General features: G+C 44.3%; 2 protein-coding genes across 3 annotated transcripts; one reads left to right on the top strand and one right to left on the bottom strand.

Annotated features, from left to right (window-relative positions):
- Nucleotides 1–8489: 8489 nt before the first annotated feature.
- Nucleotides 8490–13363, bottom strand: RPL15 (ribosomal protein L15). 2 transcript variants are annotated; one of them, XM_030446228.1, is made up of 4 exons: nucleotides 13305–13363; nucleotides 12122–12306; nucleotides 10949–11085; nucleotides 8490–8849 (listed from the first exon to the last, which is right to left on the bottom strand). In XM_030446228.1, exons 2-4 carry the CDS (start codon nucleotides 12291–12293, stop codon nucleotides 8544–8546), a joined length of 615 nt encoding a protein of 204 aa, XP_030302088.1. In that variant the 5' UTR covers nucleotides 12294–12306; nucleotides 13305–13363; the 3' UTR covers nucleotides 8490–8543. The 2 variants fall into 2 exon arrangements, with proteins under 2 accessions (XP_030302088.1, XP_030302089.1); XM_030446229.1 differs by having other exon boundaries at nucleotides 12122–12303; nucleotides 13305–13355.
- Nucleotides 13364–13502: 139 nt separating this feature from the next.
- Nucleotides 13503–25968, top strand: NKIRAS1 (NFKB inhibitor interacting Ras like 1). The gene is made up of 5 exons (XM_030446241.1): nucleotides 13503–13586; nucleotides 14398–14491; nucleotides 15170–15296; nucleotides 22515–22756; nucleotides 25604–25968. The coding sequence occupies exons 3-5, from the start codon at nucleotides 15203–15205 to the stop codon at nucleotides 25841–25843; spliced, it is 576 nt and encodes a 191-aa protein (XP_030302101.1). The 5' UTR covers nucleotides 13503–13586; nucleotides 14398–14491; nucleotides 15170–15202; the 3' UTR covers nucleotides 25844–25968.
- The last annotated feature ends 511 nt before the right edge of the window (nucleotides 25969–26479 follow it).

The raw sequence follows: 26479 nt of genomic DNA, 5'->3' as shown, positions 1-26479 counted from the left end.
GTCTTAGAAATATATTTGAGGATCTTACAAATATGTTTATGGGGTATCTCTGGATACAAACATCATTTGTAGATCCAAACTAATCTACACTTGTAGTTTGGGCAGCTGTACGAGCTATGGAAATAATGACCTTTCTGGCTGTCCTGAGCCTTGGGCCTGGCTGCATTATGCCTCAGCAACTTGACCAGATCACTCTTGACACAGTAATATTCCTGTTAAGGGACCACTCGGATGTGATGTGATGGAAGCAGAGCTGGATATTATCAGCCTCCTGAACGAAGTCAGACATGAATTTTGTCAGATCCAGCTGCCAGCTTCACAACTGGCAACACTGGCTCACAACAGTAAGTCAGAGTAAGAGCTTTCTGGTCTAAACCACTACAAATAGGAAGGAATGAAGCAAATTCTCTCATTCCTTCAAGTGATCATGGGCAAACCAACAAAACCTCCTGGTGAGGCACTTACAGTTTTAATAAAATCATCATGATCCCTTCATCTATTGTTATGTGAACATCAGTGAATACATGGGGTTCCCAGTCAGGGTCTCAAACACTTCTGCAAGGACTGAAAATATTCTTGGAGCTGCCTGCCACAATCAATTAACTTGTCCCAAAGGTGATATCAGACATTAGCAAAAAGGAACATTACTCTTATTTTTGTGTTGGTTTATTGTTTGTTTTTTTGTATGTTTGTTTTCTGAACTGGGAGAATGCAAGCATTTTATTCCAGAGGATAGAAAGGATCTTGTTCACCTCCAGCTACAATGTCAGGTTTTCACCAGCCCTCAATCCCATGTGGTCTTTTCCAGGAGGGAAACTGAAAGAGAGGTAGCAAAAATTCAATCGCACAAAAGAATTTGGCTTTGTCCCAGCTCCCAAAAAGCAAAAAAATCACATGCTGAACTTCAGCTATTTTAACTGTAAAGAAACATGTCTTTTCTCAGCAAACTTGTTTTAGTGCTTTTGCCAAATAAAGCAAGGCATGCCATGCCAAACACAACTTAAATGAGACCACTTAAAGGAACGGGGAGCATCATGAGGCTAGCAGTGAAATTTTGTCTTCTCTTCCTGAACAACTGTAGTACACTGTCCAGAAACCAGTAACAGCTCTTTTCCAGGCAGGAGCTCAGCTGCATCCTGAAAATGCCTTCAGGCACTTGCCATTCTGTTTTTCTGCAGCTCCTGAAAACTGGTCAGTTGTAAGCATCAGTCTGCTGGGGCAGGCACGTTACAGAGAGGAAGGACAAGTGCTTGTTATATAATCCTTGACACAGCAATCCTCAGTGAGCAACTGTCTTGCTCTGAGTCAGCCGGAAAGTCTCTGGTTCAGTGAGCTTCCAGGAGCAGACCATCAAAACGAGTTGTAATTCCACTTCCCATTTCAAATTACAAGACGTACCTGTGAGTCAAGGCAATAATTTTCTTATCTGCCTTCAGATGCCATCCTGTGTACAGATCCAGCCTCTGCTCCTGCTGAGCCAGAAGCCCCGTGGGAGTTCCCAACTAGCTCTGGGTCTGGCAGCTTCCAGCTGCCCTGCTTGGCTCTTGGCATGCAGTCCAGATGCAGTTACTGAGCAGGATGGTTTTAAGGGCAACCAGGATGCAAGGAAATCTTTAACTTGCTCTTCAGAGAACCCAAGATGCTGTGTGTGGAGCTGGACTTGCTCCGTGCTCACCAGCCTTTCTCCAAACACCCATCACTGGTCCCCACCAAAAGCAGACCTTGTGCTTAGACCTCCAGACTGTCCCCGCATGGGTGGCAGGAGGCCAGTGATGTATCCCTGCTCCTGTCAGCAGGGCCAGGGTCTTGATTAGCTCACACTTCTTTTCTTTTCTTTTTCTTTTTTTTTTTTTTTCACTTTGAGGCAATGCCAAGACTTAATCCAGTCCCGGGTCACAGGTCTCAGTGGGACATACTACACTGGGCCTATCTTTGAATTAGCAAGTTTCTGCCTCAGAGGCAGGACCAGCTCAGACCTACTATTCTCCCACCTCTTTTCCTCCCCACCATACCTGACCCTGACAGGCAGCTGGGGTCAACTCTTCTGGCAACAGTGTTGGCACACAAATACGAGCAGCTCATTTTTCCCAAACCCAAAAGACTACAAACTTCAGCAGTCTCAGTGATATTGAACAACAGCGTAAAGAACCGAGTCAGCAGCAAGCAGACCTCTGTTGCATAGGGCTGTAATAAACCCAGGAGAAACAAGATGGGTCAGGCTGGGTTGGCTGGTAGGTGCTGAAAGAGCTGGTCATGTGTTACCACTTCAGCAGCCAAAGTGGGGAAAGATGGAAGGCTATCACTCCTCGGAGTCCCCATCTCCCTCCCCTGCATGTGGTGAAATTGCTTCCTTGCTGTTACAAAGTTCCTATGAAAGGCCCATATAATTCAATAGTCAAAATGTACTGCAATTTATAGGACTTTAGGAGAATCCATCAGGTTTTAATGTTCATTAAGATCTGGACAAGATTTCAGTTCTTCATTTAATTTCTGCACATTCATGATTTGGCTAAAATAATTATTCAGGCTCAAAGCAAATTTCTTATTTCCTAATTTTAAATTTTTTCTTTCTTATAATAAATTAAAACCTCAGAATGTTGGCAGAATGGCACCTGCTAGAAGGCAAGATCATTTATGAGAGAGGCATTTTAAAGTTTTCAGTGTTAAAATCTGGGACCATCACTGGAGAAAGCAGAAGTCATATATGCCACATGTTTTCCATAGTTTTATGGTTCCTGTATTTTTATTAAACTGGCCAATGAAAATAATAACTATAGTTATAGTTATTATAGTTATAGTGGATTTTTAATTTAGCCTCAGGACTATGTGAATCAGAGTGATTCAGTTGTTCACAGTGGATTGTTTTCTTTTCTCCTTTTTTTTTTTTTTTCCTTCTTGGCAATATAAATCAGAAATCCAAGAATGTGATTTCCAGTGTAACCTATCATAGTAATGAATGTGGTTTTTGTTTCCCATGGATATGGTGCAACTGTTGCTTTAAAATTGCTGCTTGGTGAAAACAGGGTCCAAAACCCAAACAACAGGTGCAATCTAAAATGTTTAGCACACATAATGGGCAGTTATCATCCTCCCAGTACAAATAATTTGCCTTAAGGTGGAAAACTTGGTATGTCCTGATCAGTTTCTCAGAGTTTTTAGTCTGTATGTGTTAAGAATTGACAACCAGGCACCTGTCAGAAATAAAACTACCTACATTCAGATTGGAAACTATATCCTCCAGACTCCAGGGAATCACATAAATAATGTAGCTTGTATAAATAATGTAGGTGCAACTCTAATATAAAAATCAAGGGAGTTACTTATATTTCCATCTCTTCTCCTAAATTTACGAATATTAACTGATTTATATCCATCCTTGATTTTCATTGTGTAGCTGAATTGCACTTTGTGTCTTTTTCTGTGAAAAAAATCATAAGCATACGTTCTCTATCAACATCTGTAGCAAGAACTTCAAAAGAAAGTGAAAATAATACAAAATTTTCTATATTAAAAGCTTTATTATGACTTTGTTTATCACTACTTTGACAAAATTGCTTTCCAGGTAGTTGCAAACAACATCCAAACTTATAAAACATGAATGAACTGAAAACATAAAGCTCAAAACACATTATTTATAAAGGTTGTGTAACTCACTATCTAAACTTACCTGACTAATCATGAAACCCATGAAAGAGGCAGGTGGATCCTTGCAGCGGCTGAACTGAAGGGCTGCGATTTGCATACAAGGAAAGGGTTCAAGTAATTGCTCGTTAGTCACAGAAAAACAATGCTGGAAGAAAAATGCATGAATAAATAAATGAGTGAACACCAGACTAACAAGCTACTTCCTCTGCTTGGCGTGTGAGCTCTCTGGGGATAGCGACTCATTTTCTTTACACGTGTGAACACCACGCAGAGTGTAATAGAGTCTTGGTTTCTGCCTGCTCTTCTGGCTACTGACACACAAGTGGGTGATGAGACCTGGGAGTTGCAGGGCTTGAGTGTTGGACACAGTGGTTTTCACAGCCTGTGGTTCTCAGCACCAACAGAGAAATGTCCTTCTGCTCTGGATTTGGTGAAGTGGAGCCACTGCCGGGTCTGTCTGGGCTACAGGTTGGCTCCAGAGACACAGGAATCCAGGGCTAGTTCTGTGCTGAGACAGGTCCAGCCAGGTTTATACCCTGGGGACTGCATCGCACAACCTTGCTGGATTCTGGCTAGCCACAGCCTGCTCTGCAATATGTTCCTGTCACTGGGCAGCACAGGGCTACTGAGAAGCCCAGCTGGAAGCCAGATGACTTGTCCTTTTCTTCAACCATTTTTTTTTTTTCTTCCAATGTGTCTCTTGATTCTTGTGTTTTCAAGAGAACTTCTCAACTTAAATGTGGACATTCAGCTTGGATTCAGAGGTCTGCCTCCACAGCCCTTTTGTGGCAAGGTACAGGCTGCATTACCCCTTAGGAGCCAGTTCCAGTCCAACATAACTAGCAAGGGTTTTTCTCAAGGCTGGCACCACAAAGGCAACGTGGGGAGACCTGGGCAGGCTCAGAAGAGGGCTATCTTCCATCCAAGAGAGCATTCTCAGCTATCATTGATCTTAACAGAGTCAGGCTTAATTTAATCATTCATCTGCTCGCACTGAGCTCCCTGATCACCGGAATACCCCAGATCTCCTTTTCCCAGAATGATGGAGAGTTGACAGTTTTTAATGAGATTAAATGTCATCTTCATTACATAAGAGCCTTTAATTATAGGGTATCGTTGAACATCATTTGATTCTGAAGAAAAGCATGCTCTTTTGAATTTCAATGACAAGGGGCCCAGAAGAACTGGGATGCAGTCCTGGCTTTGCCAGAGGCCTCTTCTGGCACGTTAGGTAAGGATAGATAGGAAAGATATCACGTTAGGATAGACACCATATTAAAGATTACATAAGCACTATAGCTCAGGCACTTCTTAACTTTAAGGAGCTAGACTTCGCAACCTAAACACTCTTAATGCAATCGTTAAATTGAGGCTGATTCAGAGCCTTGACACATGAAGAGAAGAACAACCCACAGGCCCTCCATTCTTTTTTACAGCTTTACATTTCAAGCAATTACTTGAAAAGGACTAGATCAAGAAGTTGGTGCTTGCTTGAAGCCTCAGAAAAGACCTCAAATTCAAATTCAAATTCAAATCCAAATTGCTTTTTCTTGTGGCATAAGCCATGTTTCTGTCACTCTGGGTATTTTGGCTTTATACTCTCAGAACTAGACCTGTGTGCACTGCAAAAGAAAAGCGACATACAAGGGCAAGAAAAGTTTCTCCCATCTTGGAGAGCAAGTAGATAAAAGAGCAGGAATCAGGCTCTATTTTTAGAGTAGCTTTTAATTCATTAGCTGGATGGGACTGGTCACGTGCAGTCACTTTCCTCACTGGGTCAAGGCTAGTGAGCAGCTACTGCATTACAAGGAGAGAGATGTCTTACTCTCCTCCATCTCCTCCATCACTAACTACTCTATTGTGAGACCTCCCCCCAAAATCCCCAGTGACATTCCATGACCACCTGCTGGGAGGAAGGAGCCCAACACTCCCTCCATCAGCATCTGTGCCTACCACAGGCAGCACACAGATGCCGTGCAGACTCCCAGTGCTTTGGAAACAATGTTAAGTAAACAATTACACTCCATGCTGATTAGCATGGTCTGTACTTGACAACTTAGTGTTGCCAAGTAATGAGCAGTGCTATTAGCTTAGTGGGAGTTTACTACTTGCTTATTTAAAGAACATGGTAAATCACACAACGTGTTTTTACACATCCCACTGCTCAGGACAGAATTAGTTTCCAACAGGAGCGGAATTACTTGCCAGGCCATCTACCAAAGGCTACGTGATTACTTAATATAGGCAGCTTACACAAAAGTGAAATCCAGCCTCATGAAAGCTCACGGTCAACTATTTTCAACAGCACCTGTTACCAGGCTGTGATAGGTTGGTACCGTATGGCCCCATTTCTCTGCAGTTTAGCTGTAGTACCAGTTATGTCTTGCCTAGTAACCAGACAGTTTTTAACTTTGACTAAAACGTGCATTTTCAGACTGAGAAACAAGCAGTCCTGCAAGCAAAGTCAAGTTGATGGCTTGGAAAGAAATTATTTAATTCTCAGAAATAAATGTTTTCATTCCTCTGTGTTTTAATAAATACCACCAGTGAAATTCTTGATGCTTCCTCTTCCCTTCCCCCCAGCTCCCTTTACCTACAGCTTCATAACCACATTTCAAGACTCTTAAGGTGTGAAGAAGGTTGAGCACAGATAACAGCTTCTCACTGCTGTCTCAAGCAACTGATTTTCACCAAACTCTTAAGAACGCAGACCTGAAATCTCTGAACTTGCCCAGCAGGTTCAAAAATCACGTAGGAAAAGCAGAGATCACCACCTCTCTCTATTCCTGGTTTCCCAAGCTAGCAAATCCAAACAAAAAAAATTCTCCTTAATGTTTTGCCTTTTAGATAAGAGACAGATTTTCCTCCTCACACAAATACTGCACTGCAATTTTCCCCTCCATCTTACCCAAAAGACTGTTTGACAGAGCATAAGACACTTGCAGTGTGTGTAGAAGCTAAGGCAACCTGTTCTCCTTAAGACCCAGGATGAGCTGTGTGTACCCAGAGCTTTCACTGAAGACAAATCCATCTGTTTCTTATTCCTTAGCTAGTCAGACTCATATCATACCCTCTTACATACACGCTCACCAGTAGTTTTCAACAAATTTTTTAATGCCACCCCCCCCCCATTTTAAAGTTAAAGAAGCCACAGGACCACGAGGGGAAACCTCAGGTAAGTCTCACTGAAGACATTGCCCCCCTACTTTTTTAACCATGGCAAGTGATGCAGCATTTGTGCTGGCTGCTCAGTCATTCTGCCCCGTCAGCAGCACAGTCCTCAACAGCTGGACAAGCTCCAATAGAGCATCCTGAGACTCCCGGAGTCTGCTCTTAGGGACTTCCATTTCCTGTCCTACACTATCACAGGATCTGCTTTTAAGTATTCTCTTCTTCCTTTAATACTTCCTCCCTCACAGGAAAGGTATAAAAAATGATTTATTTCCTTTGAATCATATGATGGTTTGAGTTGGTAGGGGCCTTAAAGATCATCTTGTTCCAACCCCCCTGCCCCAACTAATCCTGGGCTTGAATGCTTCCAGAGATGTGGCACCCACAACCTCCCTGGGCAACCTGTTCAAGTGTCTCACCACCTGAAGAGCAGAGCACACTTTTTGACATAGCTACAATTGAATTTTTTGTTTGAGCTGAACAAAACACGGCACAGAAGGATTTCTCTTTTGAGCTATTCTTGGCTTTAAGAACATGTTTGCAGTCTCTTCTTCAGACTACAATCCTCCTGTAAGAGCTTAAAGAGCAAAGTAAGTCCATTTCTCAATCAAAGAGCAAATCTTGGGACATTTGTCTTGGGATTAGTTTTAAAAACCTTTCCATGTCCCAAGCTGTAGATATAGAAAGACACAGCTACTTCTTGGGCCTTCTATCAGTCCCTTTTCCTATCACTACCCACTAGATCTGGCAAGAAATCTGTGGAAGCTGTGACAGTTGTGTAGTTAATTGACCAGAAATTGTAGTTACTCTTCTCTCAGCATTTATGTGCAAGTTGACTTCATGCTGAAAGGTCACACTGCAATTTCACAAAATGTAACTTAAAATACATTCATTTATAACTGTCACACAAATGTGATTATTTCTACCACCTAACCACGCAGAATAAATCAGAATGCATCTCTTTTAACACCAGAAAAATGTTCTTTGATTGGGTATCAAAAGGCAGATTTAAGAAAGTCTCTCCTGCTAAATGTAAAATGAACAGCCTGGGATCTTGCTCAGATTAATACCAACTCTACAGTCGGTATTTTAGTAGTCAGCCTAAATTATTGCATAGGTCTTCCTGAAGCGTCCATATTTAAAATACTGTGCACTTGAAGGAACAGAGCAAGCCCTACCCTTCTATTCTGTGCTTAATTAATTTAGACAATATTTGTAAATAACATGGGGTCAAGAGCTGGTTTCACACTGAAGACATAAAAAAAAAACAGCACTTGAAAAAATAAAATTGCCATTAGTATTTAATCACCTGTAAAGAATAATAAACTAGCACTTTCAGTTCACATCTCATCACAGAAGATCAAAGCTGGCCTTCGGTTTAAGCACAGAGCAAAGGGACCCCAACTTACTGACAGTGAAAAAGTACACTCAGACTGACAAAAGAACACAGATTAGCCATTTGGCTTTCAATTCACACTGCATAGGTCTTTCCAGTCTTACCAAAAGTGAAACCCATCACGGAATTATGCTCTCAGGGCCTCCAATCTTCACAATTATCATATTATGTTTTTAAAGAACTTTCAAAAAAAAAAAAAAAAAAAAAAAAAAGGAAACAACTGAACTCCCGGAGAAATCTACACTTTTCCACATAAACCAAGAAGCAGCAGAAGCACTTTTTAAATTCAACGACCCTCATCAGCTTTATTAAGTTGTTACATTGACAAGAACTAGCGGTAGCGGTGCAGCTGCAGGGTGTTGCGCCTTCTCCAGGCGGCACGACGTGAGCCACCAATGGTGTGGTGGAATTTGTGGCCCTTGCCAAGACCACGACTCTTCCTCCCGGCCGATGTCAGCCCCCGCATCTCCCTGTGCTTGTGGACGGGCTTGGTGATCCATTGGGTATCTGGGTTGCGCCTGATGGTCTTGTGGAAGGGATCGATCAGGATGACTTCAAAAAACTTGTAAGTGGAATCTTCACCCACCCAATATGAGTTCAAGACTCTCAGAGCCCCGCAGTGACGGCCAGCACGCTCCTAGAGGGGAAAAAAAAAATGCAAAGGTTTGAAATCGTGAATGCAGGGCACTCTTCATGCTGAAAGATATAACTCAAACCTAAAATTCTGCAGGTGCTAGAAATTTCTGTCTTTGTAAGAGAACTGTTTCCCTTTCAGTTGCAAAGTTGCAAGAAAAAATAAGCGCTGAAAGGAATGTTGTATTCAGAAAAACAGCTCTGTTCCTACATTAAATGTGTTTTAAAGAATTTTAGGAAGGTGCTTGGCTGACAAAAGAAAAGTACTTTGCACACAGAAGCACCCAATAAGGAAACACACAGAGATTAAAACAACTTTAGCTTAAAGATGAAGAGTACAAACTGAACCTGGGGCCATGGAATAATCTTTTGCAGGGAGTTATGAAAGACGGATCGATTTGCACATCCAAAGCTACAGGGGAGAAAGACATTTCTACAGAGAATAAGCCAATACTGATAGGAGAAAAGAAACAGCTGATGTAACAAGTCTTTGTTCCACTGCTGGTGTATCAGTGCTTGCTATTGCCTGTTCTCACTTGTGGCTGGAAAGCGGAGTCTTAGCTTAGAAAAAAAAAATGCAGAAAATACCTATTATGCAACTTCATCTGACTCTCCTGTCTAGAATGCTCCTTATTTGAAATACTAAACATGGGTTTATTCCTAGTACTTAAAACCACTGTGGGAAAGTATGAATCAATAGAGCCCACCCACCCTCTATCCCAACGCCATCCCAACCTAATGCTACATTCTTCCACTTAAGAGGGCTTGATTATTTTCTGCTCATGTATTAAAATTCTTTCAAGACCTTGCTTTGTTGTAGAATGTGAGAGCAACACATAAAATAAACACTAAAATGCCAGCCGCTCTATCCAGCTTCTACAGGGAGATGGTAGCTATTACAGAGGTTTTACATTTTCATAGCATTTCTCTCTGAAAAATTTAAGTTTTCCAGGAAAGTGTCAGATTAAAAAAATTTCAAACTAAAAGAGAGAGCCAATAACATTTTCCATGCGATCACAAGTGAGCATGTGATTAGCCCTCAGATAGCTGATAACAGCAAGCAAGAAGGGTATGCCATGAGTACTGACAACATAATCACATTTTTATTTAAACTCATCACCTGTGTTTTTCTTTTAAATTGGCATTTCCCATTTACATCTGTTCTGTCTTTTTTTAAATAAGCACTGTATTCAACTTGCATAAGCCACTTATGAATACTTTTCAAGTCCTGGGAATAGAGAAGTCATCCACTTCAAGATGCAAAGGCAATGAGCAGTCTCCATTCTTCCACAATGTCTCTTTTTTTGAGAGTGCAGACTAGTATTACTTCTACCTGACTGGAAGAGCTTTTTCTTCTAAAAAGGTGAGGACTACATCTCTTTATCACTACTACTGTGACATGAAACTTGAAGTCTTGCCAAGTAAGTTTTCGTTTTGAGTATTTCAGAGGGTAGCATCTCGCCTACAAAAACAAGTTAACCGCCAATCTTTGTGGTTGTGAGGTTCCAAAGGTTTTCATAAAATAACAGCAGATCTCTAACATGCTGGTTTTGGATCCTGTGGTACAGCCAAGCACACCGCAGCACTGCTATTACACAAACGGGTGCTAAAGACTTCAAGATGGGAACACATCTCCACTTTCTGAAAGGACCATTACTAAAGCCAGTATTACATAAAACATGGCAGGGAACACAGAGATCAGAGATGAGATTTAGTGATGAGTGAAGTCAGCCACCCTAGCAGATTTTTTATTTCTCATGCCTAACCCTTTATTTCACTGGGATTTATGCTAGCTTTACTTCTGTTTTTCATTACAAATATTGTGGCATACTCTAGAATAAGTAGACACCATGAATGCCAACAATGCATTTAAGTAACACTTCTCTATTCCCCATTTGTAAAACCTGAGGGCTTTTTAATTTTTTCAGTTGTCTCAAAATACCTTTTCTAGACACTGTGGTGCTTTTCTGCCACCAGTACTCAAGACCTTTTTACCCAACACATTAAAAAAAAGGTTTTTTGGGATATGCCTGAGTATTTTCAACTTTTTCAGACTAAGACCTTCGTACCACCAAGTTTCTAAGCAATAAACAAAATAGTCACCTCTGCTACAGACTGAAGGCTCCGGGCAAACTTCAGCTGGTTAACACCATGATGCACAGGTTTACCATAGGTTGCACCTTTCGGGACGGGGCGCTTACGACCACCTCGGCGAACACGGACACGGTAGATAACGTAACCTACGGGAAACCATGACTTAAGAGTTCTGTAGTGTAGCAAGTGCACATCACAGCAAGGCAAGTTTTTCATGCTTGTCCTGCATTTTCAACCCCAAAAGTTTCACGTGAAAAGCATGTCACTATACCACTCTACCAAAACCTACAGCTACCACAAGATGGTTTTGGTACTTCCATTACAACTGAGTGGTTGTTTTTTTTTTTAACTTCCAACTATTTTTTGCTTCCAAACCAGAGCTTATGGCACTTTTTCACTATGCAGTTTCAAATGCAGAATAGAACTACAGCTACATTTTAAGACAAAAAACTCTATCCTGAGACACCCAATAAAACCACCCCAAAACTAAAAACCTGTGTTCCAACAGTAACATTCATAAAGCACCAAAGCACAAGCCATTCACAAACTCTTCCTGAAACATGATCACTTAAAAATGAGGAAAGAAGACAAACTTCACCAACAGAAGCACAGACTCTTCCCTTTTTATTTTGAAGGTGACCAAATGCTGTCTCAAGGATTTGCTCAGACTACAGATGGGCAGCCACTCTCCCCAAGTTTCTTTCACTGACCATGAACTATTTTTTAATGACAGCAAAAACGACGTCATCTTCCTTACTTAAGCACGTGCAGCTGTAACACAGTCAAAGAAATGCATGATAAAATCTGGGCAGAAAGAGACACCCTTGAAACCAGGAGATTAAATTGGTCAACTCTGCAGTGGTAAGTAACAAACTGGTGGTAACAGGAACTAAAGCCAAAGCCCACCTGATCTCCAACTGCCAAAATGGCCACAGAAACAGACACAAAATCCAAATTACATGAAGTAGAGTTTCAGGCTGTGGGCAGCACTACCATCTTAAACAGATTCGTAACATCAAGTTCACCTCATGCAGGATGCTTCAGGTTCCCTGGGGAAGATTCAAGCCCTGGATTTTGTTACTCTACAAACACCTCAAGAAGGAAGGAAGCAAGCTGACATAAAACAAGATGTTCACTCCACCATGAAGCACACTGACTTCACCTCTTGATGCCACGCATTACCTTGCTTGGCCTTATATCCCAGCCTGCGAGCTTTGTCTGGTCTGGTGGGCCGAGGAGCTCGGTGCAAGGCAGAGAGCTGGCGGTACTGCCAGCAGCGGACCCGCAGGAGGAACCGCATCACATCCGACTGCTTTTTCCTCCATAACTCCTGGATGTACTTGTAGGCACCCATGTTTGTCTACCTGCTGAAAGGAGAGGTCAGTGAAAAAAAAAAATCCTACCAAATCTCATGCTGGAGTTCAACAGCTTTCAACAGAAATGCTGCATAAAATCATACGCTTGACACCACTGACACACATGGGGCTCTCAAGCTTCTTTACACCATTGGGACACCTGGAAACACAGCTCACACTTCTCAGCCTCCAACAGGACATAAGCCAGTTACTGGTTTCAACTATTTTTTTTTCCTTTTATGTATGTTCAAAAGTGCTGTGTTTACATATGTGTGTTCAAAAAAGTGTTTATGTATGTATGTTCAAAAGTGCTGAACTCCTCAGCTGAGAGCTTTTCAAATGTGTATCCCAGATACCACTAAAATCGACAATTAACGTGGGAACCAAGCTGAGTATTAATTTATAAATTAATACTTATACAGCATGTGACTGTGAGTGGTCTTTATTTATGACGTCGTTTAATGACTTCTGAAAACCTCTGCGGTATCACACACCTGCAGCAATTAGCACATACAAGTGAACTCCAACAAACCCCTATCCAAACGGTCATCATAAAATGTACTCACTTTATTTGCAGAATTAAACAAACAAAAAAGCCGCGATGAGGTGATTTTCCATACCCCTCTTTGCCCAGCCATGGGCATCCCAAGCTACCTTTCTTTAACAGACTGCATTATGGCACTGAACTCCCTAAACCCCACGCAAACGCAGATCCAAACCAGGACGTGCGGCCCGTAACCAGCCCTTCCCCTCACATCACGCAACCCGGGCCGGAGTGTTCCCCTCCCCGCCACACATCCCGGCCGGACAGCCCGCCTCGACAAGCCGCAGCCCACAGGCCCTCCATTGGCCTCCCAGCCCCGTGGCCCGCTCCTCAGAGCTCCTTCAGCCCGCGGGAGCAACCCGGCCTCCCCGCCAGGACGTGGACGGCATCGTAGCGGGCAGGCAGCCACCCCGGGCCCGGGATGGGAGCGGATTGCAGGAAAGCCCAAAGAGAACCCAGCCCTCACCTGATGGCGCCCAGCACCGGAAAGGAAGAGGCCTCTTTCCGACAATCCCTTGCGGCGGCATCGCGCTTCCGGTGCTGGCAGCGGTGCCTCATGGGTGATGTAGTCCGGGATGGAGGTATCGGGGGGGGGGAAGGGGAGGGAAGAGAGGGAGGGAACCCGGGCGCCATCCTCGCCCCGCCCCGCCCGGGCCCGGCCCCCGCGCCCGCCAATGGGCGTCCCGGGGCGGGTCTGGGCCCGGCATCCCGGCGCGGCTCAATGGGGCGGCGGGGAATCTGGGCCCAGGTGCGCGCTGGCTCTGGGGCGGGAGCGAGGGGATGGGGCCCCGGGGTGGGGGGGGGTGGAGGGGGAAGCCCCGGGGGTGTGCGGAGCTGCAGGCGGGGGCGCGGGAATGGCAGGGCTGGGGACCGGCTGGGGGGAGGTGGGGGCGATGTGGGAACTGTCCTTGGGGCAGGGGCATCGTCTGAAACACCCCCTCCCTCTTCTTTCCCCCTCCCATGAGAGTGCCCAAAATAACTCGGGACTGGGAGGGGAAGACACCTAAAAAAAGCGCAGTACATTAAAGGGAATCCTGAAAAGAGCCCGCAATAAAATACAGGAAAATTAGATTTAAAATAAAATCATAAAAGGAAACGGCAACTCCTAAGGGGGAGGAAAAAAAGCCTTAAAAATGGCCCTAAGGCCTGTTCGAAGGAGAGGAAAGGGAGCACTGCAGAGCCCTTGGCAGGGTCCTCGGGAGCCCTGGGTACTGCAGGCCCGGGGGGGCTCCCCGGAGGGGGCTCCAAGCCCAGGGGAGCATGAGCAGCAGGTGCCGGCGGTCCCTCAGCCCCCTCTGCTCGCACCCGTCCGGTGTGTGGGGCCGTACAGGGCCCCACGGGTGCCCCAGCATTTTGGTGCCTCCCCCCGTGCTTCCTCGGTACCCGCAGAGGTGGGTTTGCAGGAGCAGGGAAAGACCCTGGTGCTGAGGAGGCTTCTGTCCCCTGCTCTGGATCCCAGCAGTGTCCCCAGTGTGCTGCTGCGGTTGAATCAGGCGCTGGCATGGGAATGGGAATGGGAACCAGGCATTCCCCTGCAGGGTGACCTTTCTGCTTTTCAGTGCCTGCTTCGCAGAGCACCCGGGCTTCTGAAGCCTTACCTGGTTAAACTGGAATTGAAGCAAGACAACGCCAGCCCCTCCTGATCCTAAAAAGGTACTGGTCTGCTCTCTGCGGAAAACTGTTCCAATATGAGGGTTAGGGCCTGCCACCCTGTCATGTCTCACTGGCAGCAGGGACTGCCCTGGCTTCTGGAATCCTCCTGCTAAAAACAACCCTCAAAACAGACCAAATACCCTGTTCTTGTGTTTGCTTTCCTGTGCTTCTGCCTTTAGCACTCCTATTTTCTAGCTTGTAATCTGTAAAAGCTAAAAAACCCCCTTTCTGTATGTGAAATAAAAGGGGGGGATCCACTGTTTTGTCGCATTTCCAGAAGCCATCTCGATACCGCTGGATGCCATCAGGCCTGCAGCAAAAAACACGGAGCCCAATAAATCTTGCAGTGTAGACACAGGCCAGCAGGCACAGCTCCTGCCCCAGTGGCTTTACACATTTCAGCCCTTGCAAAGAGTCCTCCCCATCCCCCTAACCCAACGGGACAGGGGCTGCAGGCAAGCATCAGCACCGATGGCAGCAGCCTAAAACCTTAAAAAATGGTGTGGGAGGAAACTCTAGTCCTAAAAATACCAATGACTGGTGAGTGTCTGGGAGGGAGCTGTGCCTCTGTGTCACCCGCTGCTTCTCATTTTGCCTCTCACCATTCGGGGGCTTTGCTTCTGTCTGGTGCTGAGCTCTGCCACCCATCCAGACTGACAAACTCCTGTGTCTGCACAGGGCTCGCCAGTTGACTCTGTCCTCGTGGGAAAGATGGGGAAGGGCTACAAGGTCGTGGTTTGTGGAATGGCCTCAGTGGGAAAGACTGCAATTTTGGAACAGCTTCTCTACGGAAAACATACTGTTGGTGAGATACTTTTACCTTTTTTTTTTTTTTTTTTTTTTTTTGGGTGTGTGTGTGTGTGTTTGTTTACTTTTCCAGAATCTTGTTCTGAGTGTCCCCCAAAAAGCAGTAACCAAGGACTCTGAACTGCACTCTGAACTGCACTGAGGCGAAGAAATTAATGTAGTTATGCTGTATATTTAGGCAGTTCTTTAAAACTGTAGTCCCTTGCTTACTGATGTTTAAAAAAGGCTTGGAGAAGAACACTTTCCCTGATGTTCCCAGTTATAAAATACATTATGTTTGAAAAGAAACAAACACAGAAAGTAGGTGATGCTCACTGCCAATTTATATAATGTCTCCTGAAAGATGCTGTAGGTGCCTGAAAAATAAATAGATACCACGTGATGAGCAGAGAGACTGTTTGGACTTTTGTTCCATCTTCTTAAAGCTTCATATTGGTTGGTTTTGGTTAATATTTAATCAAAGCGCTGACAAAAAAACGGCTCTGCTTCAGGTCCCACATTCTGTGCTGAGCTTCAAGAACTAAGCTTGTTGGCTCTCAGAGAAATTCTCTTGTGGAAAATGGACTTGAGAGAGGAGCATGGGATGTTTGAGACTTGCTGTGCACAAAAGAAAGGGAATGAAGGGAAAGCCAGCTTGTTTCCCTCTTTTTCCACATGACAGCTTTGGGAGGAAGGACAACGATCAGCAGGTTGTTGTATTATTCCTGCCTCAGCCAGAAACAAGATGTGGCACCAGGGCTGAATCTCAGGGTTTTGACAAAAGATGTCTAGTCCATTTGTACCTTTTCCTTGGGTTGGTAAATAAAATGCTGTGGTTTGTGGTTGGATAGAAACCAGGATGTCTGGAGCAGAGCTTTGCAGGCACTGTGCCTTTAAAATGTGTGGATGGGAGGAATTTGCTGGCAAAGCGTGATACAGGGCTGCGTGCTAATGCCCTTGTTTAAAAGGAGGATTTCCTCTAACGTTGCAGCAACATCTGTTTCCAGCATCCTACCAAGCCCTGTGCATTTAGCCCTGTGTAGCTTTCAGCGTGAAGGTTGCAAAACCTGCAGGCTGGAAGTTTTCCCCTTCGCTACCCACCTGCCTCTCCACTCTGCCTGGTGATTGTCAGAGACACCTGGGCAGCATGAGCTGGGCCACGTTGCTTAAATCTTATTGCCTTGCATTACTTCCTGCCCTGAACTCCTATTAGCAACCCAGGCAGGAAGGATATTTGGGTGTTGCTGATCGGAGGAGCTATTTATGGAACCAGCCATGTACATGATTATACAACATCACGGATACTGGCTGACATAACCAGAGGGAGGCCTCATGCCCAGGGTTTAGCTGCAGGTGTCCCTCTGTTGCTCCTGAACTCCATTCCAGCTCAGCATTTGTGCTATGCAGTCTTTCCTCCTCTTCTCTCAAAAAGACCAGATTTCCTTTCTTTCAGCTCTGCTCTCTTATTTTTTCAAGTTATCAGTGAGGGAGGGAGCAGCTGACAGTGTGGGGGGAGGTGTATATGAGCAAGGGAAGAAAACAGTCTCACACTTTTTCATGGTTTTCATGGAATTGTAGAAGAGCGTGCGCTGGGAGTGATTTTTAAAGGTCATCTAGTCCAATCCCCTTGCAGTGAGCAAGGGCATCTTCAACTAGATCAGTTTTTTCAGACCCCCATCCAATCAGACCTGCAATAAATCCGGGGATGGTGCATCTACCACCTCTCTGGGCAACCTGTTCCAGTGTTTCACCACCCTCATTGTAAAAAAATTCTGCTTTATAGCTAGTTCACCATTATTCCTCGTCCTGTTGAAACAGTAAAATCTTAGTTTCAAGTCACTGGAAGAAAGAGAGCAGGCAGAAGGCAGAAGAGTTCAGAGCAGAGTTAAGGAGAGGGCTTGTATGGAGCCACTGTAGCTCCAAGGGATGAGCAACCACAGCCTAGTGCTTTTGATATCACCTGTGTGTCAAACAGGCACAGTTTGGGAGGTGGACTCATATGTTGGTGTTTCTGGCAGTGTCACTGAGAGGCCACTATCCCACCTGCCTCTCCCTCAGTTCTTGGGCAGAGGATGCCTGGAGTATAATGGAAACAGTTCCCAGAGGATCTTTAGCTACTGCTCCAATCTGTGTTGATTTAACCCTCAAACAGTGGAGGTAAGACACTGCTGTGAGGGTCTCCCTGGGCAAGGACAGAGTTTGAAGACTGGTGAGTCCGTGATTGCTCCTCAGCTGCGTGGCTTTAAACTGCACAGACCTGCTGCTGGTGCTACCACTGCAGGGGTGGCCCCTCCATGCTTAAAACGTAATTACTGAATCCTAGTCCTCCTTTCTCTAAAGCTTGTGAGCTCCAAAAAGCTGACATGTACATCTTGGTCGCTGGCCTTTTTGGCGGGAAACAAAAAGGACAAGTGTGTTTGCTGAAAGCCCTTCTGTTCAAAGCCAGCTAGCAAGGCACCTCACCAGGTATGGCAACATGGACACAAGCCGTTTCAAAACCTCCTGACTGACGTTAGGAGCAACTCTGAGGCTGCTCCTAGGGCTGGGGAGCTGTGGGGAGGACTCCTAAGCCCATGCACAGCGTCCTTCCTTTCCTGACAGCATCCACATCTTCCTCCTGGTGACAAGAGGCATGCTCAAACTTGGTTGCAAGCTCAGAGCGCAAGGTCTGGAGCCATCCTCCAAGATGTCCCAGCCACAGACATGGTTGTCTCCTTCTGGCTGTAAATCAGCTATGAGTCTATGTCAGGGCTCGTTTGCCTCCTGTTGATTTTCCTGTAAAAACGAGTAGTGGCACAGCAGCTATCAGGGAAGTGATTAGTGTCCTTGCTGCTATTTAAAGCCCTTGGCTTTGAGCCCATTGCCCCTGGCTGTGTGCTTGGTAATGGTACTGTAAGCCCAGTTGTCTCTTTCTTTTCCTAGAAAAACGTGCACCTTCAGCTTATCGTGGTTGAAGTCCCTAAGTGCTGCCAGTTGCTTACATGGTCAGCAGCCAGCACTCTTGCAAAGGAACTAAGATTGCTTAAGGTCAAAGAGGAAAATGAACCCAGGAGGCAGGAATACCCCCCCAAAATAGATATCTGTGTTGTTGGAGCATGTGAACAACAGTGTATGGGACTGGGCTTTGTGCTAGGCTTCAAGACTGTGGGAAGGGCTGTGTGCCTTGGGCCCTAGGATGAGAAAGGAGAGAGCAAAAAGATGAGAGGCTCTGACAGAGTACTGTAAAGTAACATAAGTATTGCATGGCAGCCTCTGGCTAAACTGATACAAGGAATCAGACAAAATCTGAAAGGTGGTGTCTGAAATGAGTATAGATTTAGCTTTGACTCTTGTAGGGACTGTATTGCCATAGGTCAGGCCAAACAGCTGTTAAGGCTTGCACATGTATATGTGGTTGCCTGATACCTGGGATGATCTCTCTTTTGTGGCTTCAGTGTTGTGTTGTCCAAATCCTCCACCTTCTCTTGCACTCCTAAGAAAGACAGCTGAATCTTTTCTCATTGGTCATGAAATGGAACCTTAACTGGTAGCAGAGGTTTGGTCCCACTATTCTGTGATACCTGGCAGTGCTTGGCCAGACCTCTTGAAAGGGCTAATGGGAGAGTTGCTTGCTTAACTTTGGCACAGGACATGTCTGTAAAGAGGCTAGGTATTTTTCCTTGAACAGTGTTCCTGCTAAGTGATGGTGCAGAATGGAGTTTCTCTTTAAAATATCTTCAGTCCTTTAAACTATGGTAAAGCTTATCAGCTCAACAGGAGGAGATGAGGACTCATCCTGCAGAAAACTCAGCTTTCCTTATCTCTGCCTTCTAGCTGTGTAAATAGCTGGTATGGTCAGGTTATTTATAAGCAGTTACTTCAAATCATCTTCCTAGATGGGAATGTAAACACTATATATTACTGTGGTAGAACCCATAATGAGAGAACTTGCCTTGCTTCGTCTTAGCTGGGAGGGATTTGAGGTTTTGGCTGTCATGGCTCCAAAGATGCAGAGGCTAATTAACCAAATTGTGTATTCCTAGATCTTTGTTTCTTAAATAAAAACTACCTCTTGATGAATTTGTAGTCGGCTTTGCATTTAAGAAACAGATGAAAATGTAGCTGAGTGGGACTAGTACTTAACTAGCAGCTAAATCTAAATAGACCTGCTTCTGTTGAGGCCTGTCCAGCTCTTCTCCAAGACAGGGACCCTCTAATACACTGTCATTTGAGAGCTAAGCAAGGCCTACTATTCCACAGTTTACCAAAGGAAAAAAAAAATGAATAGCAGGCTTTAGGAACTCTGTGATAAATTCCTGCTGGAAAGAGGGAAGGAGTGATTACATAGGACATCTTCAAAAGTACTTGGGAAGACACAAAATCTGTGCTTCATTTATGTTCGAGAGTCACTTGGGAACTTCTGAAATGCCATCCATCTTGAAATGTTTGGGAGTTTTTTTGGTATTTGCAGTATCTCTGCCTTGTCTGGTCTGAGTGTGGAGTATTCATTAGTATATTGAGCTTTTTTTTTCCTCACTGGGAAACCACCAGGGGTTGAAACACTACCAAATTTATGACTAAGGCTTCCTCTTGCAGTTCCTCTGTGGCAGCAGTGGGCAACATAGATGAAGAGCTTTCTGCCTCTCCCAAGGCTTGCACTGGCTGAGGAGGGCCTGAAGCATGGCACCAGCCTCCTGTCTATTCCTCCTTTCCCTCCTTAACTTTTTCTCATTTCTAGCTTCCAAAGAAACCACAGGATTGTTCACTTGTTGTCTTACTTCCCCTTTCCTTTGCCCCATGGCTTCTGAACCTGAAAGCTAGCTCCATCTACGCTGTTCATCTGTGTTGCAGCAGTAGATATCTCAAAATATGTTCCTGTACATTTAGAAAAACTGGTAGCAGGAGGGAGATAAGGCCCATGATAATGCTCTCCTCCAAGCAAAACCTACTCAAGCTACCAGCAGTCTGCAGGGCAACTCCCAGCACAAGCTACCCTTGATCCTCTGGGTAGCAAAGATGGGAAGATGCCTGGGAATGGCAGTGAAGGAAAGGGGGTCCTTGTGACAGGGAGATTGGGATGGTTCCAGACACCTTCCTAGGACACTGGGCTTTCCTGAGTAGTTCTGCAGCTCGTGCCACAACTTGCCCAGCACACATTTGGATGGAGACTGGGAAAGTAGGCGAAGGGGGTGGTGCTGACAAGAAGTGTCAGTATCATTGCCAGGGAGATGTGGTTAGCACACAGTCTGGGCTTTGGAAGCAGGGCCCAGAATAAGATGACACAGGTATGTCTGAAAGTTACCTGTTTTTGCTTAGGGATCCACTTGAACACACTCCCTCTCCCAATATACACAGGTGAAATTTCACCTCTGGTATCGGATACCTACGCATAAATTCCAGGTCCCCCTCCCGTTTCACATCAAAATTTGTTGCTGTGTTCTGCTGACTTAAATCCAGGATCCTAATTTTTCCTCTTCGTTTTCAAGTAGGATGTTAAAAGACATAATTTTCACAGCTACTTTTAATGCCATCAGGAAGAAACTGTCATAGGAGGATGTGGATCTATTAAAGACTGTTGAGTTACAGTGTGGCATTTAGATGTTGAAACCCTGCACAAGATTAATCACTGCTTTCTAAAAAGAAAACTTAGGTACTTCTGGTGCATTCCTTTTTGCCAAAGTAGTATTTACTGATGCTAGGTATTTCCTTGACCTGTCTGTGCAGTGCAGTGAGGCAGAGCAAAACAAAAATACAGTGCTGTGTTCAGAAAGGACTCTTTTCATCTACTTCAGTCTTTCAAAATGCCCTTGTAACACGTTCTCCAACCACACAAGATGTTTTCGTCCTTCCTCTTTTTCTTAACCTTTGTTTTGTCCTTCTGCTCTTAGTTTTCCTCCTGCACGTTAGCATGGCTATACTTGGAAGCGAGATAAATTAATTTGTTGCAAACCTAATAACAGTTTGATCTATAAAGACTGCAGAGAGAGGCAAAAAGAACAGCTTGTGCCACTTTCCTGCACAGGAATGCCGCATACATCATGGGAAACCATCAGCGTGGGTGGAATGCTTTAGCTTGTTGTCAGTGTGAAGTATTTTGAACAGTGTCATTGAATTTAGCAAAACCCTTATTTTCACAGGCCAGATAATCCCTCGTGTTTTCTTAAACAATGCACTAATATGGTCCCTTTTTGGCAGACAAAGAGAATAATGCAGGACTCGTTATTGCAGCCCTGCTACAGCAAATGATTCGTGTATAGAGTGCCGTGAAGGCAATATGTGGATTGCAGAGGGTTTATATGAATACTTAAAACTGGCTCTGAAAGTGGCCCAGCAACAACATACATAGTTTGTTGCAATCTGAAGCCTTATTGCACCTGCATTCAGGGGGAACACAAAGCTAAGGTGATCTATGTGTTTTCAGGTTTGGCTTGAAAAAATCTTTAATTAGTTCAAAGTAAGCTGCCTTGAATTGCCTCACATTTACCATGGGGAGAGGAAGGCAGGAGAGCCAGTATTCAGTTAGTTACCATGGAGCAGGTGATATATAGATGAAAGCTTGTTACCTTGTGCATGCTCTTATCTTGCAGTAAATGAGCCTTCTCCTCCAATTTGCAAATATGAGTCATTTCAAATCCCTAAGGGATGGAAAAAGCTTACTGTGTATTTGAGTAAATATAGCATGCAACTTTGCTTGCATGCAAACATCCCCTTCCCTTTCTGGCTTGATTTCACTTGTTGGTTAGTTGTACCACCAGTACACATTCATTTCCAGAATTATTCCTTTGGCTTCTACTTCAGCCGTACGATCCAGCTCAGTATGAAGCAAAGAAGTAGACTCAAGATGTTAGTACTTGACTATCTGGCATTCCTTGGCTGTTCTTCCAAGAGGGTATGTTTGGGCAGGCCTGTTTGCAGCATGTTTGGCGCAGAACTGATAACCTGGGTGGTTGGAGTTTTGGGAACCTGGGGATATCTTATCCCATCCGGGGTGTGCGTGTTGTATAGATTAATTTTACAGACATAATAATGTGATTATATATTAGATGGTTGCATTTATGTGATGTCACTATTTTAAGTAGCTGGTGTGGTGATCTCTGAATACAGCCACTCATGGAGATGTCAAGCGAGGTCAAGTCCAGGTTGAGTCACTCTGGAAAACTGAAAGCTATTATGGGGTAAAATTCTGCTGTGCTGCAAGTTATTTTTATCATGGTGCTGTACTTACACCGGTTGAACTTGCCTGCTTATTTTAAAACAGGCTTAGAAGAGGGTGCCACAATGGAAGATGTCTATTTGGCATCAGTGGAGACAGACCGAGGTGTGAAGGAACAGTTACGGCTTTATGACACCAGGGGTCTACAGGAGGGAGTAGAATTGCCAAAACACTATTTCTCTGTGGCTGATGGCTTCGTTCTGGTGTACGCTGTGACCAGCCTCGAAGCTTTCCAAAGAGTCGAACTGCTCAAAAAGGAGATCGATGTCTTTAGAGACAAAAAAGAGGTAACTGCATGGTGCCTTATCTGCTTGCCTTATCGGTGTATCAGTGATAGGAAGTTAAGGTTGCAAAGCATGTATTTTGTTTCTGTAAAACTCTCATACAAAAGAAAACGATCCTACCCACAGCCTTGGGCAATCTAGCACAAGGAAATGTTCTCATGCTGGGGGAGCCTAATTCACATGCCACGCAGGTCATGCAAAAGAATGTGTGTTTTTTCCTCCTCCTTAATTCCTCTAATACAACTAAAATTCAGTTAGCTGAATGCACCAGCCAGGACACTTATGACTAATAAAACATATGGTCTACAGCAGTGCAGTTCATATGTTTTTTTTAGATATTGTACACGGGAAGTCAAGTGCATAGGAAAATATAAGGAAGGGCATTATCTTTGTTTGTTTTGTATTCATGTACTTGATGGCTCACAAACTAACGTAATTGACAATGGGTCTCCCAGACATTAGTCAATTGGCAAAGCGGCTTTAATGTATTTTAACAACCATATTGAATCAATTCAATTGTGTGAAATGACTGCTCTATTTTCCCTTAGAAAGCAGCTAGTGTTTTCAGCTGACAGTGTTCCAGCTTAGCTAAACAAATATAACTTGCATGTGGCATTACCATTATGGCTTTTCTTACAGTATCTTTATGTTCTCAAGTAGTTTTTCCTGTTAAATGTCTTTAGCCTACAGCTTTCCAAATGTCTGTTTTATGCTGTTAAAAAAAATATGTATAAAAGCTCATGAAGAATTAATTGGATAATGGTAGGGAGAGACTTCCCAAAAATGTAACTTAGTACTGACAGCACATAGGGTGGTGGAGGAAGGCAGGCTTCAAGTTTGACAGCAGCTAAATGTGCAGTCACAGGAGAGGTATGTTAGCTGGTAGGGCTGGTATGAGCTGCAGACTATCACGTTTATCAGGGATCTGGGAGTCACTCATAACTCCCCTGCAGGGCAAGTAAAGGTGGACGAGCAGGAAATTTTTCCCAGGCGCTGTGTTTTGTGAGGGCTCTGATTTGTTACTCCACATCATGTTGTAATGTGGAGGGGAAGTCATAGCCACAACAGGATCTGCATCCCTCTCTCTGCGTTACCTGCTAAAACTCTCCTCTCTTGTTGCATGCATGCATTTTAGAAATCAGCCCACTTCCTTATCTTCTGGGAGAGCTCAACATTGTGATTTTGACTGTGGATAACAGTGTCAAAAGAGCAGTGCCCACAATAAGCTAGGTAGTTTACCTCCTCTGATTTCTAGTGCATATAAAATATGCTTTCAAGTGGGAAGAAGTTGTGATCAGGAGTCCCTTAAGGTAGCATCAGGAGGCTTAAAGTTTGGGCTCTGTTAGAATGCATCCTTAGCTGAATTAGGGATGTGTATCCACTCATGGTGCTTCTGACCTGGCGGAACTTCACCTTGCTGAGTGACACAGTCCCCTGTTGTGTGACAGCTGACAGACTGCACTGATGGCTGGTTCCTTGCCTCTGCTGGCTGTAGGGGATCTCCAGCATGCACCTTAAAGCCTGGCCAAATCTTATACTCAATAGAGGATGTGTTCTCTCACACTGATAGAGCTTAACCATAGGTAAAAATCAGTTGAAGCATGTGATAAATATACATGAAGATTGTAGCTTCTTTCAAAGCCTCTTCAGAGGGTAAAAAACATTTTTCCAGGCACCATGGCTATAGAAAAGGAAGCCTCAGACCTCACAGGAACAAGGCAAACATCTCTAGCTGGAAAGAAACAGAGGATGTCCTGGAGTTAGACTGATGAACAGGAAAGAGCAAGCAGATGTGGTCACAGCAAAACCCCCAAATCATCAGCATGAGGGGACTTTGTCACTTGATCTTTGTCAAACCACTAGTGTAGAGATGAGACCAGAGTTTGACCAAGGACCTTGAACTATAAATATAGGCTTGTTTTGCCCCGAAAGCTGATGCTGGTAAAATATTTTTAGAAAATGGTTAACTTAAAATAAGCAGGAGCAGTAACTTTAAGTGGCCAGCACTCTTTTCAGCACTTCGTAGAACTGAATTACCAGGCAGGCTGCTGAGCTCAGCCACACTGTACTGTCACAGTGACACAGAAGTCACTTGATTGATCCTTACAATTTAGGATCTGACTTGGTACAGCTGGGCTGCTCTGGGTGCTAACTGGCTGCTCTTGAAGCTACTTCCAAGAGGATGGTGCTGATGCTTATCCGACCTTTTCAATGACATATGACTGTCTACTTAGGTCCCTCCAGTGGCTTACTGTGCATGTAGGAGCAAGCAGCTGAGCTGGGACAGGGGCTGAACAGGTTCAACTTGTCCAGCAGCCTGCCAGGGCTGCAAGGAAGGGTCAGCTTCAGTTATATTGCATGCTGGGACTTCAGAAAAAAGAAGGTGGGCAAAATCCAGAGCTGTGAGGTCCAGGCTTTCCCTGCTGCCATGCATTTTTTTCACCTCTCAAGCATCCGCTGCTCTGACCTATTCAGATGTCATGCTCTTATCATTTGTCTAAGGGCAGATCAATTGCCAAGTGAATGCAGAATAGGAGCTGTTTAACTTTGGCTGTCTCAGGTATTGCTTTCCCTTAAGCAATTGCAGAGGGGGAGCAGGGAGAGAAAGGGAAGTTCTGCATATCCTGTGATTAAAATCAGCTTCCAGCTCACAAGTAGATGAGGCTAAATCATATCCCAGACCCTGATCTTCCAAACTACAGGCAGCTTACCTTGTGCCACTGCTAAGGTATTGAAGAAGTCTGAATTGTTTTGCTACTTACTTTCCTGCTGTTTAAAATCACTGTGAGTGGTGGATGCTTAATTTTTAGGGTTTTTTTAAGAAAGCTCACTCTTTCCTTTTGTTTGTAGGTAACAGTTATTGTCTTGGGAAACAAAACTGACCTCCTGGACCAAAGGCAAGTGGATACAGAAGCAGCACAGCAATGGGCCAGGGCTGAGAAAGTGAGACTGTGGGAAGTGACTGTGACAGATCGGAAAACACTGCTTGAGCCCTTCACCTACTTAGCTAGCAAACTCTCCCAGTCCCAGAACAAATCAACATTTCCCTTGCCTGGAAGGAAGAACAAAGGGAATAACTGTGATAACTAAGCTACTTTAGCATTGTCTGCTGCTGCTGGGTCACAGCCTATGTCCTTTCTGTGCCATTTGCTTCTCACAATTTCACTTAAAGCAATAATCTCATTCAGCAATAAAATCAGCAAGCTTATGGCCGAGAGGTATCCTTCCTTCTCATGGACCTGACTTGAAAAATTCACTGGTGGTAAAAGCCTTAAAAAGCACATAATGAGAGGAGTTATCTTGCAACAAAGGCTATGGAGGAGGGAGGGACAAACAGACACTTCTCTAGCAGGGGCTTTGACTGTGTCTGTTTACAGCCATGTTGAGGGACAAATCAGCAAGCTTACCATTAAGCAATTCCCCTGCAAATCTATAGCCTCTAGTCAGAAATAGTACTAGCTGCAGTAAAGCATTCAATTTTGAGAAAGGATATATATGAAATGGCAACAGTCCTTGAACAGAGTCACAGGGCTTTTTTGACATTGCAAGAGGTTGAGGTCAGCGTGTTGTTGCAGGAGAAGGGTTTGGAGCAGGAAGAACAATTACCAGAAGATTTATCTGCTGAGGTTCTGCTAGTGTCTGGAAGAAAAAAACAAAACAAAGCAAAAGAACCAAATCTTGTGGGAGGTACTCTAACAGACCCATCCCGACAAGAAAGTTGTCAGC

The sequence above is a fragment of the Calypte anna genome, chromosome 2 (assembly GCF_003957555.1).
Source record: "Calypte anna isolate BGI_N300 chromosome 2, bCalAnn1_v1.p, whole genome shotgun sequence".
NCBI lineage: Eukaryota > Metazoa > Chordata > Aves > Apodiformes > Trochilidae > Calypte > Calypte anna.
The sequence above is the reverse complement of the archived record's forward strand: the minus strand, read 5'-3'. Positions and strand labels throughout refer to the sequence as shown.

Bases quoted from the DNA above. Each gene is read 5' to 3' on its own strand.
- RPL15 (XM_030446228.1), bottom strand. From the start codon at position 12,293: ATGGGTGCCTACAAGTACATCCAGGAGTTATGGAGGAAAAAGCAGTCG. The intron at 11,086-12,121 runs GTAATGCGTGGC...GGTTTCCCGTAG, and splicing joins GGGATATAAGGCCAAGCAAG to GTTACGTTATCTACCGTGTC. The intron at 8,850-10,948 runs GTGACTATTTTG...TTTCCCCTCTAG, and splicing joins GCCTTCAGTCTGTAGCAGAG to GAGCGTGCTGGCCGTCACTG.
- NKIRAS1 (XM_030446241.1), top strand. From the start codon at position 15,203: ATGGGGAAGGGCTACAAGGTCGTGGTTTGTGGAATGGCCTCAGTGGGA. The intron at 15,297-22,514 runs GTGAGATACTTT...ATTTTAAAACAG, and splicing joins CTACGGAAAACATACTGTTG to GCTTAGAAGAGGGTGCCACA. The intron at 22,757-25,603 runs GTAACTGCATGG...TTTTGTTTGTAG, and splicing joins TCTTTAGAGACAAAAAAGAG to GTAACAGTTATTGTCTTGGG.